General features: G+C 33.0%; 1 protein-coding gene across 3 annotated transcripts; it reads right to left on the reverse strand.

Annotated features, from left to right (window-relative positions):
• Positions 1–544: 544 nt before the first annotated feature.
• On the reverse strand, positions 545–7,630 carry LOC142631879 (putative serine/threonine-protein kinase At1g54610). 3 transcript variants are annotated; one of them, XM_075806217.1, is made up of 8 exons: positions 6,954–7,615; positions 6,568–6,852; positions 4,543–4,860; positions 3,468–3,695; positions 3,018–3,118; positions 2,808–2,931; positions 1,301–1,661; positions 545–939 (listed from the first exon to the last, which is right to left on the reverse strand). In XM_075806217.1, the coding sequence occupies exons 1-7, from the start codon at positions 7,341–7,343 to the stop codon at positions 1,335–1,337; spliced, it is 1,773 nt and encodes a 590-aa protein (XP_075662332.1). In that variant the 5' UTR covers positions 7,344–7,615; the 3' UTR covers positions 545–939; positions 1,301–1,334. The 3 variants fall into 3 exon arrangements, with proteins under 3 accessions (XP_075662332.1, XP_075662331.1, XP_075662330.1); XM_075806216.1 differs by lacking the exon at positions 545–939 and adding an exon at positions 1,016–1,162; XM_075806215.1 differs by lacking the exon at positions 545–939 and having other exon boundaries at positions 1,016–1,661; positions 6,954–7,630.
• Positions 7,631–18,126: the final 10,496 nt, after the last annotated feature.

The raw sequence follows: 18,126 nt of genomic DNA on the forward strand, positions 1-18,126 counted from the left end.
AGTGATAAAAAAATATATGGCATTTAATATTAGGTGTATTGTAAAGTGAGATAGTAAAATAAATAAAGTAGCTTTTTGAGGTACTAAAAGCTAAAAATTTTAGCACTACCATTATGAATGCTCTAACTTCCAAAAAAAAAATCATAACCTGCCTAGTATTAAAAAAAAAACATGATATTGTTATTATTTATCTTTACTGGTAAATGATTGTATCTTCGTGTATTTAAAAACAACAATTTTGTGAATTTATAATTTTTTTTAAGTGATATATAAATGTTTATTTAGAGTTTTTTTTTTTTTTTTTCTTTATACTTCGGCCTCCGCTATCTTAACTTAAAATCCTAAGCCCGTCCCTAAATACACTCAACCTTAGAGAAGATATCCCATGCATTTTATATATATATCATCTCTCTCAACATTGTGAATCCCACAAGTATCATAGGAAGAGAGACACATATCAATAATCAAATGCATAAGTTAGGACCCGTTTCTGTAAGAGATTTTTAGCAACGTTGTTTAAGTTTTATGAAAATACGTGTAAATAAAAAATAGTGAAAATACATATGGTTTTTTTTTTTTTATGGGAATACATATGGTGTTTAAACAATAATTTTTATTATTTACACACGTTACCAAACAGGGTCTTGATTATAACCGTCCTTGACCCATAGAATCATGGAGTCAAGTAGTAAACGATAGGCATCCGAGGGAGCTGTATTTTTCTTCATCAGTTAGCAATTTGACAAATCCAGATATGCTCTAATCATTTCCAGGTTGAAAGTGCGCTATATGATAACTATAATTCATGTACTTCATCCCAACTTTTTCTTTTCACCCCCTCTACTTTTACACCAGCGTGCTGACCATTCCAAAAGTAGTGTCCTATAACATGAACTCCTTGTAAATGCCTATTTGCCCTTTTGTTTTGTAGTGTTTTCCCTGCTTGTATTGCCTTGGAGTTAAAAGAGTCCAAGATTTAAGACCATAATATAAAGACAATTCGGTGATGCTATGATTTTCCAAGATTATATATATTTTTGATACCACTTTCAATGCTTGTAGAGCTAGAACTTGCTTCCAAAAGCTGTACAACAGAAGTGGGATTCCACTTCTTTCTTTTTTTATCTTTTCCTCTGAATATACAAGTTTTCAGGTTGCTGTTCTGCGGATTATACACCAGACGCTTATAATGATTGAAGTGCAAAAAATGGAAATAATGAGGGGAAGCATATTGCAAAACCAAGCTAAGCTTGACAGAAAACCTAGTGGCAAAAATTGATATTATCCTATGATACTTTACCTCTACTTCCAGCTTCCAAAGACCTTAGAATGGATTATTTAGACCTGAATAGTAGATCCATTGAGAGCCCTATTGAGGATGGCTTGAAACCACGGATAAACTTCCGAGATGAAGCTATGTGAGGGTCTTCTTTACTCGTTCTCTTCCTTCTAGAAGGCCCTCCCGTAACCCCAGTACTTTTAACCGGTCCTGATGGCTTCAGATTGAATATTGATGAGCCAAAAGAAGCATCATGTGCCCCAAATGATACCGGGCCTTTATGTGATGTATCTAGTGGGTATCCAACTGCTCCATCCTGATGGGGAGGCGGGAATTTTTCACTCTTGCTCTTGGCATTTGCCTGTGTCACAATTCTCCACCTCTGCAGTAAACAAATAATCACCAATGTCAAAAGTTAAATTGACAAACCAGTGGACAGTAAAAAAAATGCATCTTGAAGGGGCCAAAATTACCAAAAGTTCTGATTGCCACCACACGAAGCAGCCACAGATAAAAGTAAAGGCTACTAATGATGCTAGTGGATAACTGAAAATTCCGACAACTTTTCACTAAAGAGATCTATAGGTTAAAGATGACTTTATCAGATGATAGTGACCATCAGACAGTCCATGTTCTTTCAAAAACATTAAAAGCCATGTGACATGTGACATGTGACAGCCCAGAAAGATCATCACAAGCATTATTATTCCAATCAAAGGGAGTAGATGCCGAGAGAGAGAGAATCTTTACTGATCGCATGAGTTGAATATATATATAACAATAATATTTGACAAACTCAGGTAGCATAATCTTGATGAAACTTTTTAAAAGATATTCATTTTTAAAAAGTGTAAAAGAAAGCACTATCCTAGTACACAGAATGTAGAAAAAAAGAATAGGAAAGAAAAGCAAAAAGGAACAAAGAGAGATAACCTTTTAACAACCGAAAAGTAAAATAGGGGAATTTACTTTTTCTCTTGTATGAAAAATTATTAGGTACTCCCAAAATACATAAATGCATATTTCTTCCTCTCACATAAATGGTAGATCCTACTATGAATTAAATTAGTGAGACCTATCATTCATGTGAGAACAGGAAGTACGCATTTATAGTACTCTAGGAGTACACAATAATTTCCCCTCTTATATACATCCTCTAGGATTATCAAAAAATAAATAAATAAATAATTTGAATACATCCTCTATATTAGGATTGCGCCTCTTTGGTGCTATTTTAATGAAATTTATTAGCTATCCAAAAGAAAATTAAAACAAGGGGAAGTTAGCAATTCACAGCTTGGTCTGGTAAATACAATTATACAAAGTAGGCACATTGGCAATTTTTGGTTCAGAGGGGTTTGACACCACAGCAACTGTCTGAGGTGAAAGGTTAGGCGGGATTCAGGGTTGACTCAAGGATTTTCTTTCATTCCCCACCCCCCCACCCCCCCCCCCACCCCCACCCCCACCCCCAATAATAATAATAATAATAAAGGACAAGTAAAAGCAGAAAACTCATCTCACATACATCTAAGTTTGCTTGAATCTCTGCATTGGCTTCTGGAGCCGGAACTGCCCGACCAACACGGTCACGAGCTCTAACTCTTCTACCACCATCAACAGCATTAGATTTCCCACTTAGACCTCTTTGCCTGCAGAGGAAATGAGACATTATCTGTCAGCATTTACCTAAGACCAGCCCAGGATCTATCAGACATGAAGAAAAATGATAATTAACCTTCTCGCTTCTTCATCTCTTAATTTGACGTCCATTTCTTTGCTTGGTGGATACTTCGGTAAACTTGATGGCTCACAAGCAAAAGGTTCAGAGGCAAAGAACTGTATCTCAAAAAAAAAAAAAAAAAGAAACCAAATGTATGATTAAAGTCCACACTATATGAAGTCAATGTGTTCCCAATAAAAATTATCTGACACGCATTGAATTTGTCTTCCACTTCAGAACTTGGAAGAGTTCAATTGTTATTTGTTAAATACCAGAGGATCATCTTTCTTCTTTTGTGATTTAAAAATAAAAAGATAAAGAGGTGGGTGGGGGGGCAGGACCATTTTCAGAAGTGAGCACATCTCATGAAAGCCTCAGGGTACACTAGTAAATTATATGAGAAATTCTCACTTGATACAAAAACATATATGTATGCTAAGCAAAAACAGAGAAATAAATACTCACTTCACTATTTAGAGCATCGGTGGCAGAGTGTCGCCCATCGGGATCTATCGAAAGAAGAGATTCAACTAAAGGTAGAGAAGAAGGTGGGAAATCCTTGAAGGTTTCTGCTAAGCAACGTTTGTAAGGCTGCTGTGGCTTAAAAAGTGTTGCATTTGGCAATTTATATTTCTTCCAATATTCCTCTGATGGGGAACCACATAATTTAAATATTTTATGCAGCTGTTCAACCTAAGCAGAAAAAGAATCCAAGAGTCAAATGTCAATCTGACCGTGAAAGTTAGAAGCTTAGAGCTAAAAACAACAATAACATCAACAAAGATTATAAACAAATAGAAGTACACTGTCAAGTCAACAAAAGCGACCATAGCCCAAAATTAATACAAGAATCTACTATCACAAGATTTAAGAAATTGTATTTTATGCACATGCATACAATACATACTCCTACATGTGGGCTTTATGATTAAAATAAGTTCCCACAGCTGGTGCACTAAAATGGCTAGAAACCTTCACCAGAAATACAAATGAACAATTAAGAATGCTAAAATAGACCAAAACCAAGAGTAAATAAAATGCCACCAAACAAAATCTGAATTTTCTCTCTTTTCACATATTTTACTAATCAAAAAAAAAAAAAAGATTTGAACTTCCACCCAATGTCTACCATATAAGGGTGGGTCACTCTCTGCTTCACTTCTCTTTGCTTTTTTATCAGTTGGGGAAAAGATACATAGTATTTATGTGCTTTTTTGCATATTGAAGTGTCCATATTTGAGCATTGTGTTTTTTAACATCTACTAATAATTAACCTGAGTGGCTTAATCAATATGTACATGCCTCTTAAATTGTATCCTAATTATTAAAATTCAACAGGCAAATCTTGAGATGAACAGGGCCAAATGATTTAAGCCCATTTGGATGAAAATGAGCAACATGGACACAAACCCTGAATTGTTGGCAAAAAATCTATTAGCATTACATTATTGTTCCAGAAGAATGGATAGAACAGAAAATGCACTTGAAACTGGTATACGAAGAGTAGAGAAACCTTAAAAAAAAAATACAAAACCAATACCTCTGTTCGCCCCGGCATGATTGGCTTCCCAGAAAGTAACTCTGCCAAGATGCAGCCAGCACTCCAGAGGTCCACACCAACACCATAGAACACAGCCCCAAGAAGAAGTTCAGGGGGCCGGTACCAGAGTGTGACAACTCGACTAGTCATAGGTTGCTTCTTACCTGGATCATAGAAAGTCGCCAGTCCAAAATCAGCTATTTTCAAAACTCCTTCATTGTCAATGAGAAGATTGGAACCCTTGATATCACGGTGCAAGACACCATGGCTGTGGCAATGCTCAAGTCCAGACAGTAATTGCTTCATGTAGCACTTGACCTATCATAGGAAATAAATTGCAAGCAGGGGGGAAAACTTCAGCCTCTTACTGTGATATTTCTGCTATGTGGAATGAAGAGCCAGATGATCATGATAAGAAAAGGGAGGCAAACGGTAAAGGGTCTACTATGGAATATGCAATGTTACTTTTTGTGAGGTGCAATTTTAAGCTCATAATCCATTTATCTTAAGTTCCTTTCATGATGACCTATCTAATATATAATAGTCATTAGTCAGTCTTACTAGTAAGTACACGTAAATAGCACAGCATCACTGGTAACTTCCCACATCAAAAATGAAATTTTCTTGAAAAAATTAATCAGCCCTCAGGAGCATTGGAGTTAACACAACTATCTCCTGTTTGACAATAAACATGACCCTTTCCCAAAATGTGGTCATTTTCTTCTTTTTATAAATTTGGCAGTTCTTTTTACCCCAATAAAAACTGAGGTGAGACAATGTTGTATAAAGCATCAACATTAATTTTTTTAATCATTTTTCATAAGGTATTTTTAACCCAGTATAGGTGCTTGTCTTGTGTTACCTTTTAAAAACCAAAAAACAAAACAAACAAAAAAAATCTGTAAAACCATTTTAGAATTAGCTTCCACTCGTTGCCAAGTCTTCACACTAATAATTGAGGTTCTGTTCCTTGGCAAGTGCTTATTGTTTTATATTTGTTGGAATATAGAGTTAAATTTGAGCAAGAAACAATGGGTTTCAGCAACTAAAGCAGCATTAAAGAGTTCAATAATTCAATCCATAATTTAAAACTAGGTGGATTCAAACTGATAGTAATATGCAGGGAGTGGCAATTATAAAAGAAGACGTAAGAACACACCAATGGTCATGCAGAAACTTTGTGAGCAATTTCTTAATTATGCATCATCAAGTAGTTTTAGTTATCAGCCATAACCTCTACTCTCTGAGGAAATAAAAAACAGGACAAGAATAGCAATTAAAATCACATATTTAGTTCAGTTTCGCTTCAACAAAATGATAAGCCCAATTTGATCAAGCTAAATAGGTGATTAAAAGTTTTATTACCCATCAAAAAAAAAAAAATGATTATGCTAAATTGAGAGAAGGGTTCTAACGGCACAATAATGAAAAACTAAAAGTCATTTTCTTTTCTTCACGCAACAACTACTTTTTCTTTTAAGTAACTAAGTTTGCACTAACAAGTAACAACCTCTACTTCATGAAACATGACTCCAAGCTGATTGAGCCACCCCTTGGGGTACATTTTTATTTTCTTCAATAAAAGAAAACAAATTTCTTAATATAAAATTTATGGAGTTATATGAATAAGGAAATTTCGAAGAAATTTTCACGCCCGAAATAATACAAACAAAGCCACCACACGATATGTAAGTTTCAAGCATTATAAAATCATATGAAACACCAAAAATTTGGATGCATCACCTGCAAGACAAAGGGACCCATATACAGCCCCATGATAGCTCTCTATCAGTAACATCAAAAGCTCACAACAATCAATCAAAACTGAAAAGACAAACACAGCCACATAACTCCCAATAACCCCATAAACTAACCAATCAAGGAAATTAGCAAAATCTACAATACACCCAGAAACATTAAAAAAAAAAAAAACCAAACCTGAAATGCATACACACCCAAGATCCAATTAGTTCCAAATTAATCAAATTCATAACCAAGAGTTTAATAAAACACTAAAAAACCCACCTGGGGTTCAGTGAATTTGAGGCCTTGGCACGCGACGAGGCCGGCGAGATCATGCTCCATGTATTCAAAAACCAAGTAAAGACTACAAGACATTCTTGAAGTGACTAAGCCTTCAAGCTTAACCACATTGGGGTGGTCAAGTTTTCGCAGAACTAGAATCTCTCTGGCCATGAATTTAACACTCTCTGGCTCTAAATTATCGAATCTAACTTTTTTCAAAGCCACTATTTTCCCACTTATTAGATCTTTAGCTTTATATACATTGCTATAAGTCCCTTGCCCAATCTGTGAACAAAAAAAAAAAACCAAACAAAACCCAACAATAAAAATATGATCTTTTTTGAAACCGTAAATTGAAAGCTCGGCTTTGAAGAGAGATTAAGAACCTTAGAGAGCTTTTCAAATGTGTTGGCCCGGCGAGGAGTCCAGTCTTTGATGACGTCGCCGGCGACATCCACGAGCCACGCCGGCCACCCTTGCTGGTTCCTAACCATGCAAGGCTCAACTCTCGGCTTCCGGCGATCAATCCCCGCCGCTGCCACAGTAGAACTCGCCGGAAAGTCAGCTCCGGCGGAGTGACTCGCCCTGTTGATAACACTCCGCCTCTCCTTCTCGGCTGCCCCATTCCTAACCCCAACGTCGGTCGCCGCCGCGGCACGCTCCTCGGAGCTCCGGCGCCGTCTCCGGCGGCCGTTGTTGTCATCGGAGGTGGAGGAGGATGGCTTCTTCTTGCTGCGCGACTCGCTCGTCGACGGTGAGCTTAAAACGCAACCCATAGCAGGTCACCGAATTCGGCGGCGCATCGGAGATTTTCACAGAGAGAATGAGTTGCGTTTTCCGGTTACCGGAAAAAAAAAAAAAACCAAAACAAAACAAAACTGCGAGCTGTGATTGCTCTTTATGTTTGACACCAAAAACGACGTCGTGCTTAGAAACTGCGGCCAGAGATGGCGGTTTCTTAGAGAGAGAGAGAGCTGAGTTGAGGTTAGTTGAGAGAGAGAGAGTGAGTTTTAGGAGTGAAAACACTGAAGATGAAATCACAGTTTCGATATTTGATGGGAACGAGGGGAAATGGGACGTGGTTTTTGGTTTTATTTACCAGAAATTGCCACGGTTTAGTGACGTGGCGGTCTGCCAATAAGTCTAAGTACGGTACTCTTGGAACACGAAGAATGATACTCACTTCTCTCATATTTATGGTGAAATTCGCTCGTTAAATTTATGATAGGGTTTATCGTGAATGTGAAAAGAGAAAGTATTATTTCACTATATTCTAATTTCACAACTTTGCTATAACTTATGGGTTCTAGTTAGCTCAGCTAGTAAAGCCTGATGGTTGCATAAGAGATCTAGGGTTCAATTTTCGCTTCCATCAAAAACTTATTAGTATCTTAGTCTGATAATAAATGATTATTATTAGAAACGGACGCTATAAATTAAAACTTTGCTACAACTTTACCATACGGTGACTAAGGAGTGGTGTAATTATAGACTTACATAAACCCACTATTTTATTTTCATCTTTATAATTTGCCACGTAAGCAAAGTGCAGCAAAAACTGTGAAAATTATTGCAGTGCAGTATTAACCCAGTAAGTATTTACCCGCGGGAGGGATAGACCTTCTAGTAGTTCAAGACCTGTCTTTTGCACGTGACCGAATCTACCACTTTTTTATTGTATTTATTTTAGTTTTGCTTTTTCTAAATTTTAAATGTTTTTTTTAATGCATATTTCTACTTTTTTAAAAAAACTAGTCTTAAAATTTGGAGTAATTACTATTTTACTACTTCAAATTACACTTTACTTTTTTAACTTTTCAAGATGAATGGTTAAAATCCCAAATTATAACTTGTTTTATGCTTTGTATTCCGTCATCAATTATGTCGTTATCTTAGATGAAAAACTAAAGTTTATAATGTAAAGTGCAATTTTTTTTTTTTTTTAAGTGATTAAGATGGGGTAATTGAGTCCTTTCACTTGGTGCCATTAAAGACAATAGCAAAATCAACGACACGGTGCAAAGTGTGATATGGTTTATAGTTTAAGTTGCTAACTATGCATTCTGAAAGTTTATAGTGCAAATTATAATTTGGAATATAATTTAAGATGATAAAGTGTAATTTTTGCTTAAAATTTAATATTTTTTATCGTTATTATTATCCCTAAACAAATTATGTAAGATATAACAAACTACATCAAAATTCAAATTCTAGTAAAATCACTTTAGTTTATAGTTTATTCAACTAGAACTGGTTTTTGTTGTCAAATAATGAATTTAAGTTTGATATCGCTTGATTGTAAAGAACAATCATGATACAACAAATGCAATTAATTTAAATGCATTGTAATTATTAAAATATATATCTCTAACAAAACTAACTATTATTGTTTTCCGATATTCCACATTACATTAGTGATGTCTCTTTCATATAGAAGAGAGGAATTGACTTAAAATTGAGGAAGTGAGAATTAGTTTATTAAGAGAGAAATATAATAAATAATGGGTGCATATGATCATTTGCCATCCATAATTAACTGACCAAAGAGAGCCAAAGAAGCAATTTCACCATTTTTTTCAAATTCTAGAACAATAGCACTAGGTTAAAAGTCAAATTACTATTTAAATTTTACTAAAATTACATTGGGTCTTTTTTACCCAAAAATAAATGTGGTTAAATCTAAACCCACATGATATCATGACGTCATGAATATTTGGTGTAGGACTTTTTTATTTTTATTTTTTTTGGGGAGAAGGCATAGGATCTAGAAAGTAGAAACTAATAAAAAGTGAAAAGTGGATGAAGAAAGAGAGAAAGGTTTTTAACTTTGTTTTGATACCTCTGGGGTCAAGTTTATTTGTAAGCTTTTACACATAACATTTGACTCATCAAGTACAATCTCAGTGATATTTCAATTTGGTTGTACCGTACAATGACTTTCCTGCACAGTATTTAATTGGTAAAATTTTCGGGAATACCTTTTGCCTTTATTTTTTTCTTTCTCTCGGAACCAATTGTTGGTTCTAGGATTCCTAACCCCCATGCAATTGAGTTTTTAAAGTAGAAACTCACCTATTTTAATTTGTTATTTATATAGGAAGATTGGGCTAGAAAAAAATCTTGTATGTATTTGGTGCATGAGTTATCTCTTTCATTGACAAGTGGGTTTTATAGTTATGGAGTCTATCTGTTAGTGAGAGAGATGTCTCATAGGTTGGGCGCATGAAATACTGTCTTGATTGGTTAGATAAGACACGAAAAGATCACAGTTGAGTCAATATTCAAACCATATTAAATAAACAAACATGACAGATCAAACACATTTATGAGAATGCGTACTTATTCTTGCTATATTTTCATATTAGAAAAATGTTGCTATAATTATAAATTTGAAATCACATCAATAGCAACATATTATATTATCAATATCCTATTAACAGGTGTCCTTAAATTACTATTTTTGTGAAAAAAATTTATGAAAAATATAAAAATTTGTCAAAAAATTAGTTATTTTTATATTTTCTTATAAAAAAATTTGACAAATATTTCTTAAACTAATTCTCTTAGAGCATTTATTAACTTTTTTTTCTTATTAATAAATGCTTTAACTTTATCCTTTTTCTTACAAATGTTTAACTTTATTTTATTTCTTATAAAAGTATTTAACGAAATTTTCCTTTCCTAATATGGTTGATTAAAAATGCAGTAATAGCGTCCTTAATAATTTTGTATCGCTACTACACTTATTGGAATTAAATGCCAATTATAAAAGAAACAAAACCAAGTCTCCTTTATTACTTGTTTTTACTCTTCACTAATTGGGACCGTAAAGTTTTGGATTCCAAGTGCAATTGGATCATTGGATGGTCCTTTTTCCCAGAAAAGTAGTGGGTATACAAAATGGTGAAAAAATAAACTGTCAGGTGGATCATATCAATCTAACAACTACCACGCCGAACCTAATAAAAGGGCATGGTTTTCATTTATTGCAAAAACTCAGAAAGGGATCTGACTTGCACATTTATTGGGGTCTTAAAATAAGGGAGCAACAAATTTAAATTTTTATCCTAGTGTATAACAACAACATAAAAATAATCAATTGGCAAAGTTATTTATAGTCAAATAAAATATTAGGTGTATCACCGGAGCGTGTGGTTTAATGATATTGGGTGATGCATAAGATACGTTAAGTACGTGGTCCCAAGTATGACTTTGAATTTGGAAGCATTTGAGTTACTTCTCTCAGGAGCTTAGGATTGCTAGTGTCTCTCGTGAGATTGGGAACCTATGGTTCACTGTGGTTCTCTTGCACTTCAATAGAACCTCGGACTCAGTAAGTAAAGTGCTACTATAGTAACGTGTAGGTAAAAGTGCCATGTTGGTCACCCCTCTACCCATTTTTTTTCATCAAAAGAAATAAAATATTAGGTGTTTAAATTTTGTCAAATTAATTGATGCCTTGCTTAATCTAAGAAAAAAAGGTAATCATTATAATATGAATATTATTAGTTAAAATTCTATTATATCAGTAAAAATAATATTTAAAAAAAGATTATTTTATGGTAAATTAAGGTCATATAAATTGATTTTCAAAAAAAAAAAAGTCGCATAAATATATTTGATTGCAATTTCTTAATAAATTGAGTAACGTAAAAATGAATGTTATTGTTATAATAATAATAATAATAATGAATTTTATTAGTTAAAATTCTATCGTATCTAATAAAAAAATGGTAAAAATAATAGTTTAAAAAATAAGTCATTTTATGATAAATTAAGTTCACCTAAACATATATATATTTGATTGCAGTTTCTTAATAAATTAAGGTAATGTAAATTAAGAAATTTGAACTGTTTCATATCTACAAAAGTAATTTAATAGATAGATTTAGGTATATTTTCTTAATTATTATATCTTAAAATTTGTGATTAAATTAAATCATAAAATTATATTAATTAATGCAACATAAAAGATGTTATATATATTATTTAAAAAAACAATTAAATTCGCATTAATCAATACAACCACATTATTAAATTTAATTAATTAAAAAACTTAAATACACAATCTAATGAATCAAGCCTATATTTTGTCATTATATATATTTTCTTTGTTATCTTTATGTCCTTTGCCCTCATTCAACAATGCTTCGTGTTTTTTCAACGCAGACAATAAATTAAAGGAGCTACTGTCATGTTTTTCATCTCCGTGATTGACTTGCTAATCACAGAGAGTTTAATTACTAGTCTGTCACATTTCAACGCACACCTTTGAAACTTCAAAGTCCCTTTTTTGTTGTCAATGGTCATTGTATTTGCCTTATATAATATATTGAAAGAAAAAAAGAAAAAAAAAAAGGCTTTTAGTTGTTCTATTTAGTCCATAAAAATACAATCTTTGAACAAAAATAAGATGTCAATTTTGATTATTGTTGATTGAGCCATATTTAACGCTCCATTTGTTTCAATGGAAAACCTCGTGTAAAGATATTTTTCCTTATTTTTCAATATTTGGTAGCATAAAAAAATATGAGTCAAAGGAAAATTATCTTTGGTCAATATAAAAAGTATGATTTATTTTTAGAGATTGTTTTCCATTAAATTTTTTTGAAAATAACTCTATCTCACAGTAAGCTAAATAAGGGAAGTTAAGAGGTTGTTTTTTAACTTATTTAAAGTTGTTACCAAACATTGAAAAATGAGATAGTTTTATAGAAAATGCTTTTTAGAAAATGACTCATTTTCTAGAAAATATCATTATTGAAACAAACAGAGCGTAAGTGAAACTTTTCCTCTCTCATATTCAAAGTAATCCAACTTGAAACGAGAAGGACAAGAATAAATACTAGAGTTAATTAGCTAGCTATGCTATGGTGGGGTGGGTGAAAGAATATGAGGTAAATTAAGCTGAACACAGTTTCAGATTCTTGCATTAACGTAACACCCTAAAAAAAGCTAAAATAATGGTTTGTCACATCCTAAGTACCATTGGTTTTCATTAGGTAGTGCAGTTTATGATTGGGTTTTCATTATGGCTTTGTTGAGTCTTTGTTGACTTGTTAAAAAAAAAAATTATGACTATGAGCATATGAGCATTTAATCATCATAATGATGGCTATTGACAATATATTCAAACTGGTGCGTCAATCCGTTGGTGGGAGTTTCAAATTGGCATTACATGATGTTTTTAGAGGTGTGCTAGGGTGTGGTGCGTCAATTAATTGGAGTTTCGGATTGCTATCACGTGATGTTTTTAGAGGTGTGTTCGTTCGAATCATACACTTCAGCAAAAAAAAAAAATGTCATGTTGTTATGTTGATAGCCCTAACATATTCAAGGGTGTTCGATGCCATGTTGACTTCAAGTTTAAGTAGATAGAGTCGGTGACCACACACGCAAGACTTTTTTTTTCCGTAATATATCTACCACCAAGAACATAAATTCTTTTTTTAGATTTTATATAATCAATTTTTAAAATAAAAAAAAAAAATTACACTCTAAGTTTTATATGTTTTCATTAATTTCCATATTTATAACTTCAATTTTCTCAATTAAATTCTTCAACTTCCATATATGTTTCCAATGTAACCCCTCCAAAGAGGATGGTGTGGCACTAGCATTCGGCCCGGTGAGAATGATGGGTTTCAGTGGGCAATGGTGAGTGGCGGCATTTAGCGGTTGAAGGCCAGTTTTAGGCCACATCATTTTTCATATTTGGACATAAATTAATCAATGATTTATCATATAAAAGAAATTATCTATTTTAGCAAAGTGATGTAGTTTTGGTGGACTTATTAATGGCAAAGTTTGGACGGAGATAGACAAAAGGACAACACTAAAAACAAAACCAAAGCTAAAAGACCGGAGGACTATTTGGTATGAGATTTTGAGAAATAATTTTTAAATTTTAAATTTTAAATAATATTACATGTATTTCTACACACTTTTTCATCAACATTTATTTTCAAAAAATATAAACAATGTTACTATAACAACGTTACCAAACGGGTTTAAATTGTAAAATGTTGAAATTCTAGTGGTGAATATGAAAATATGTCTAACTTAGATAATGTAATTTGTGATTTAACATTTTTCTTTCTTTGGGCACTATATGCACAATATTTGCATCCTGTAGTTTTTTTTTTTTTTTTGAGAGATTTTTAATTTATGGCATCCGCTCCTAATGATAGCTCTTTATTATTAGGTTAAGACACCAATCAATTTTTTATGTAGACGGAGATTAAACCTCAAATCTCTTATTCAACCTTTAGAGAATTCTCATTAAAATCCTTTTGATTTAGTAATATTGTCTAGAGATTTTCATAGGAGAAACTTATGTTCAAAGGTCTCTCTCTCTCACTTATTGAATGAGGAAAAAATTCTCAAGACTCCAAACATAGTTTTTTAAAATAAAATCTTAAATTAAAAGTACATTGATCCTTCTCTCCAAAAAAAAAAAAAAAAAGAAGATACTTTGATCCTTTACTTGGCTCTTTTATTGTAAGGATGCTTATATTCTTTCACATGGATAGAGTCATTAGTGGACAATAATAAAAAGAGAAGGTAACTTTTTTTTTTTTAACCCTATTTTTTATTGCTATAATTTATTGAGTGATACACCATTCTTCCCCCTTAAAAAGTTGTTGACTCTGGGATTAGATTTAGAGGACCGTTTCTATTAAAATATATTTGCTTTCCCAACTTTCCTTGTGGCTTATTCGAAGTTTTAAGCAAAAGCCAAGCCTAGTTTATAAAGGCACCCTATGAAGAATATTATAGGTGACAAGATAATCCAAATGTCAAAGTAAGCTACTAAAAATGGCGTGATTTAAAAGGCAATAAGAATGACTTTGCATGAATTAACGGTTGAAGAAATGCGAACGCCATTATTATGACTTGTGTGTTTGATTTTTGGGGGAAAAGCAAAGCAGATTGATCAATTTCAACAAACACTAGTCAATTTTTTTCTAGTGTGTCAAAACTTCTCACAACACGTTTATATAGTTTGAATGCTTTGAAATTTAATACTACGATTCCATTGCTATTACTACTCTCACCTGTCTCCTCTTTAATGTGCTGACCTCTCTCTTTCTCTCTCTTAAATGCATATCTATCTCCCTGTACCAAAAGCTTGACATACACATAACTTGTCAACTTACCCCCATAATACTCAATTATTTCCCTTGTCTCCAAGGCAGCATCTTATGGAACAGTTTCATAATACCATTACCATCATTTTATGGTATCTAAAAACTATAAATGTGCAGGTTTCACATGTTATGAGATGATGATTTTACAAAATCGCTTCATAAGATTAATTGTATTTGTATCCACAAATATGTAAATTCCGCAGTATCTTCGTGTAGTCGCTTCATAAGATAATTTTCTATTTTTATTGGGTCTACGAGTCCCCCACAACCCCTCACCCATAAACAATTTATGATCACCCCTGTGACCCCATGCAATCATTTGGAAAGTTAAAGTTACCTGCAAGTCGATTAGTAATTAAGCAAAAGGAACCTCAACCTTTCGTTGTTATAAAGTTAAGGATTAATGTTATTCAAAGTAGGTGGAGTTTCTAAAACAAGCCCCAGCTTTTAAGAAAGCTCAAGCCCCCCTAATATTAGAGGAATGTTGTCACACAATTCAATTCCCTTAATAGCTAGGGTAATTATTCATTTATATTCTCTCTTTCAAAATAAAATGCCCACCACTATTATGACATGCCCTATAGGACCAACATGTCCTAAAGGAATGAGTGGTAGATTTTAGGCCAACCACACAACATGTCAGTATGGTTGTGTGGTGCCCATTAACGACAACTTTTTTGAATTTCTTCTGATAATTTTTTAGTTTTTTTTACAGCCGTATCTCATTTTTTCAGATTTATAGGGGTCTTTTAGTATGACATTTTAAGCAACATTTTCAGTTTTTAAACAACATAACACATATTTTCACACACTTTTTCACCCACACGTACGTATTTTCACACACTTTTTCACCCACACGTATTTTCAAAAAATACAAACTGTTTGGTTTTTTTTTTTTACTTTTTTCTAACATTTTTTTGTCTTTTTTACATCTTAACAAGCATTGGTCGGTGCTAGTTAACATTTCCGAAGTACATGGATTCATATAAGTTGTTAGGCTACAAGTTTTAGGCCCTTCTGACTTGCTCTTGACAAGTGGTTCAAACAAGTCCAACACCAAGTACCTCTACAGTATGGTCCCAATTCTGTGTTGGTTGCTTCTATTTTGGACTGTTACAGATCAAGTTGTGTTTGCACGGCAAAATTGTCATTTAATAATGGTCCTCTACACAGATTCTATAACTGTTTCGGCACAGGAATTAAAGGCCCTCTGGACCAGGTGGGTTGGGCCTATTTGTGTGTTTGTCTCTAAAATAAAAATAAAATAGTAGGCTGGGCCTCAAAGTACATGTATACTTTTTTTTTTTTTCTTTGTTTTCTGAGAAGGAATATATATGTATAATCTATTGTTCTGTTACCAAATAAGTACATATATAATTTATGAACTTTTTACTATCAAATCATAGCCACAAGCAATTAGACGGACCAAAATAAGTAAAAAAAAAACTAAAGCAAGTAAAAGAACCACATTTGGAATTGAAGTGTCAGCTTCCCATTTGTTGTTAACAGCTCTGTGGATAGGAGAGTCCGAGTCTTAACAACCACTTAAGGCTCTTGAATTATTGTAGTCCATTGTTCTTTATAGCTACCTTCACTTTTGGTCATTAAACATAGAATTTGAGAGAGATTGTGTAAGGACATCCAAAAGTGAAAATGGGGTCTTGCTGCTCACACTCTAGTGATGAAATGCTGCTAGGGTTGGTGTTGGTTTTGGTCTTAGCAATGGTCTTCTTTGCAATCTGTCAGCCCCCTCCTTCAAGAAGAGTAACTATGTACCATTGCTCTTAATTATTATTATTTTACTTCCTTTTAAATTGCGTTCCTTTCAACAAACTATGCTGTTTAGAGTGTGAAATAGTTTGTACTATTGCTTCTACTATAGTTATCCATATATCTATTTTCTTGTGTATTCAATTAATAAAATGGAGCTGCCCATCACAGTTCTTTCTTTCATTTTTTTTTTTTTCACCTTTGGTTTCAATGTGTAAGATGGTTGAAAAAAAAGGTGGAAGGAGTGAGAATTGAGAAGAGCATTGATGTGTGGATTGGGAAGTTGCTAAAATATCTCAAACACTCCACATCTTCTTCGTTTAAACTCATACATCGATTAGAGTTGAATTGGAATTGGACCCCTTGTATCATTGTTGCGCATGCTCTTGCTGCATAGGTTTTTTTTGTGTGTGTGCGTGTGTGTGTGTAGTTGAGTGCTCAATGTGATCATGGATTTTTTTTTAATGATAAATTTAAAGAGGGTTGTCAATACCCTTTTATTTGATGCAACCTTTTGTATATTTTGTCTAATAAATAAAAGGTCTGAGAGTCATGTTTTCCAATGGTCTATTGATGTCGGCAAGGTAATGTGGCCAAAGCTATTAAATGGCTGATCTGTAAAGACCCAAAAGCATGAAATATGATGCACAAAGGTTGGGTATTTTTTTCCACACGTATTGACTTTTAGCCTTGTAGAATGGTCCAAGCAAAATGCACTGTGACTGTGACTCTGTGAGCACTGAGGCAGCTTAATAATCTATTTTTTAAGCATACATTACATTATCCAGAATTAGGAATATGCAAAGCAGGTGAAATCTATTCTATTCTGCAAAATCCTTGTCAGCCATTGAAGGTCAATCTAAATCACTCCAAACCTACTACCCAGAATAATCAAATGTCAAACAAAGGTCATAAAATGAATTGATTCAAACTAAACAAACCAAGAACCATGCAACAAAAACATTCGTATTAGTGTGCATTTCATCAATTAATTGGAACTTGGTGTAGAACGAAGTTATTTGCTCTAGAAAACTGTGACTACAAGTTCTACGAAATACAAAAAATCTCATCACATCAAATATTTATAACAATATTTGCTGCAGTGCATCAAAAGGATGCATAATCCTAACCCAATTCTACTCCAATAACAAGAAGCTTCTTTCAATAGATACACAAAAAAGGCCTGCAATGAGGGCTTATTGCTTAAGCTTTTGTGTGGAAATATCAAAAGTGAAAAAAGAAGAAGAAGAAAGAAGTCATATGCACTTAAATTTAAAATTTCATTTGTTTTTTTTTCCTTTGATAAGAAATTTTTAATTTCATTTATAAACCATCAATTGTGTCAATTTAGTTCATATAATTTTTAATAATGTTCAAAATTACAATAAAGGGATTGTTTCATGCTTCGCTTTTAAGATAGTTTTACATTCTTTGAATTGCTTTAAAGATTGAGTTATCCATCCTATAAGTAACTTTAATAATTATTAATACAAGAGTTTACAATCCAAAGAAAATACAATTTGTGATTTTGACAGTTTCATAATCTAAATTAACACAATCAATAATGCACAGAAAAATACAAAGAAGCTTCCAAATAAGAAAAGAAACAAAGTTTTGGCTATTAAAGAAACTTCGAAGT

This window comes from Castanea sativa, chromosome 4 (assembly GCF_040712315.1).
Source record: "Castanea sativa cultivar Marrone di Chiusa Pesio chromosome 4, ASM4071231v1".
In the NCBI taxonomy this organism is placed as follows: Eukaryota; Viridiplantae; Streptophyta; class Magnoliopsida; order Fagales; family Fagaceae; genus Castanea; species Castanea sativa.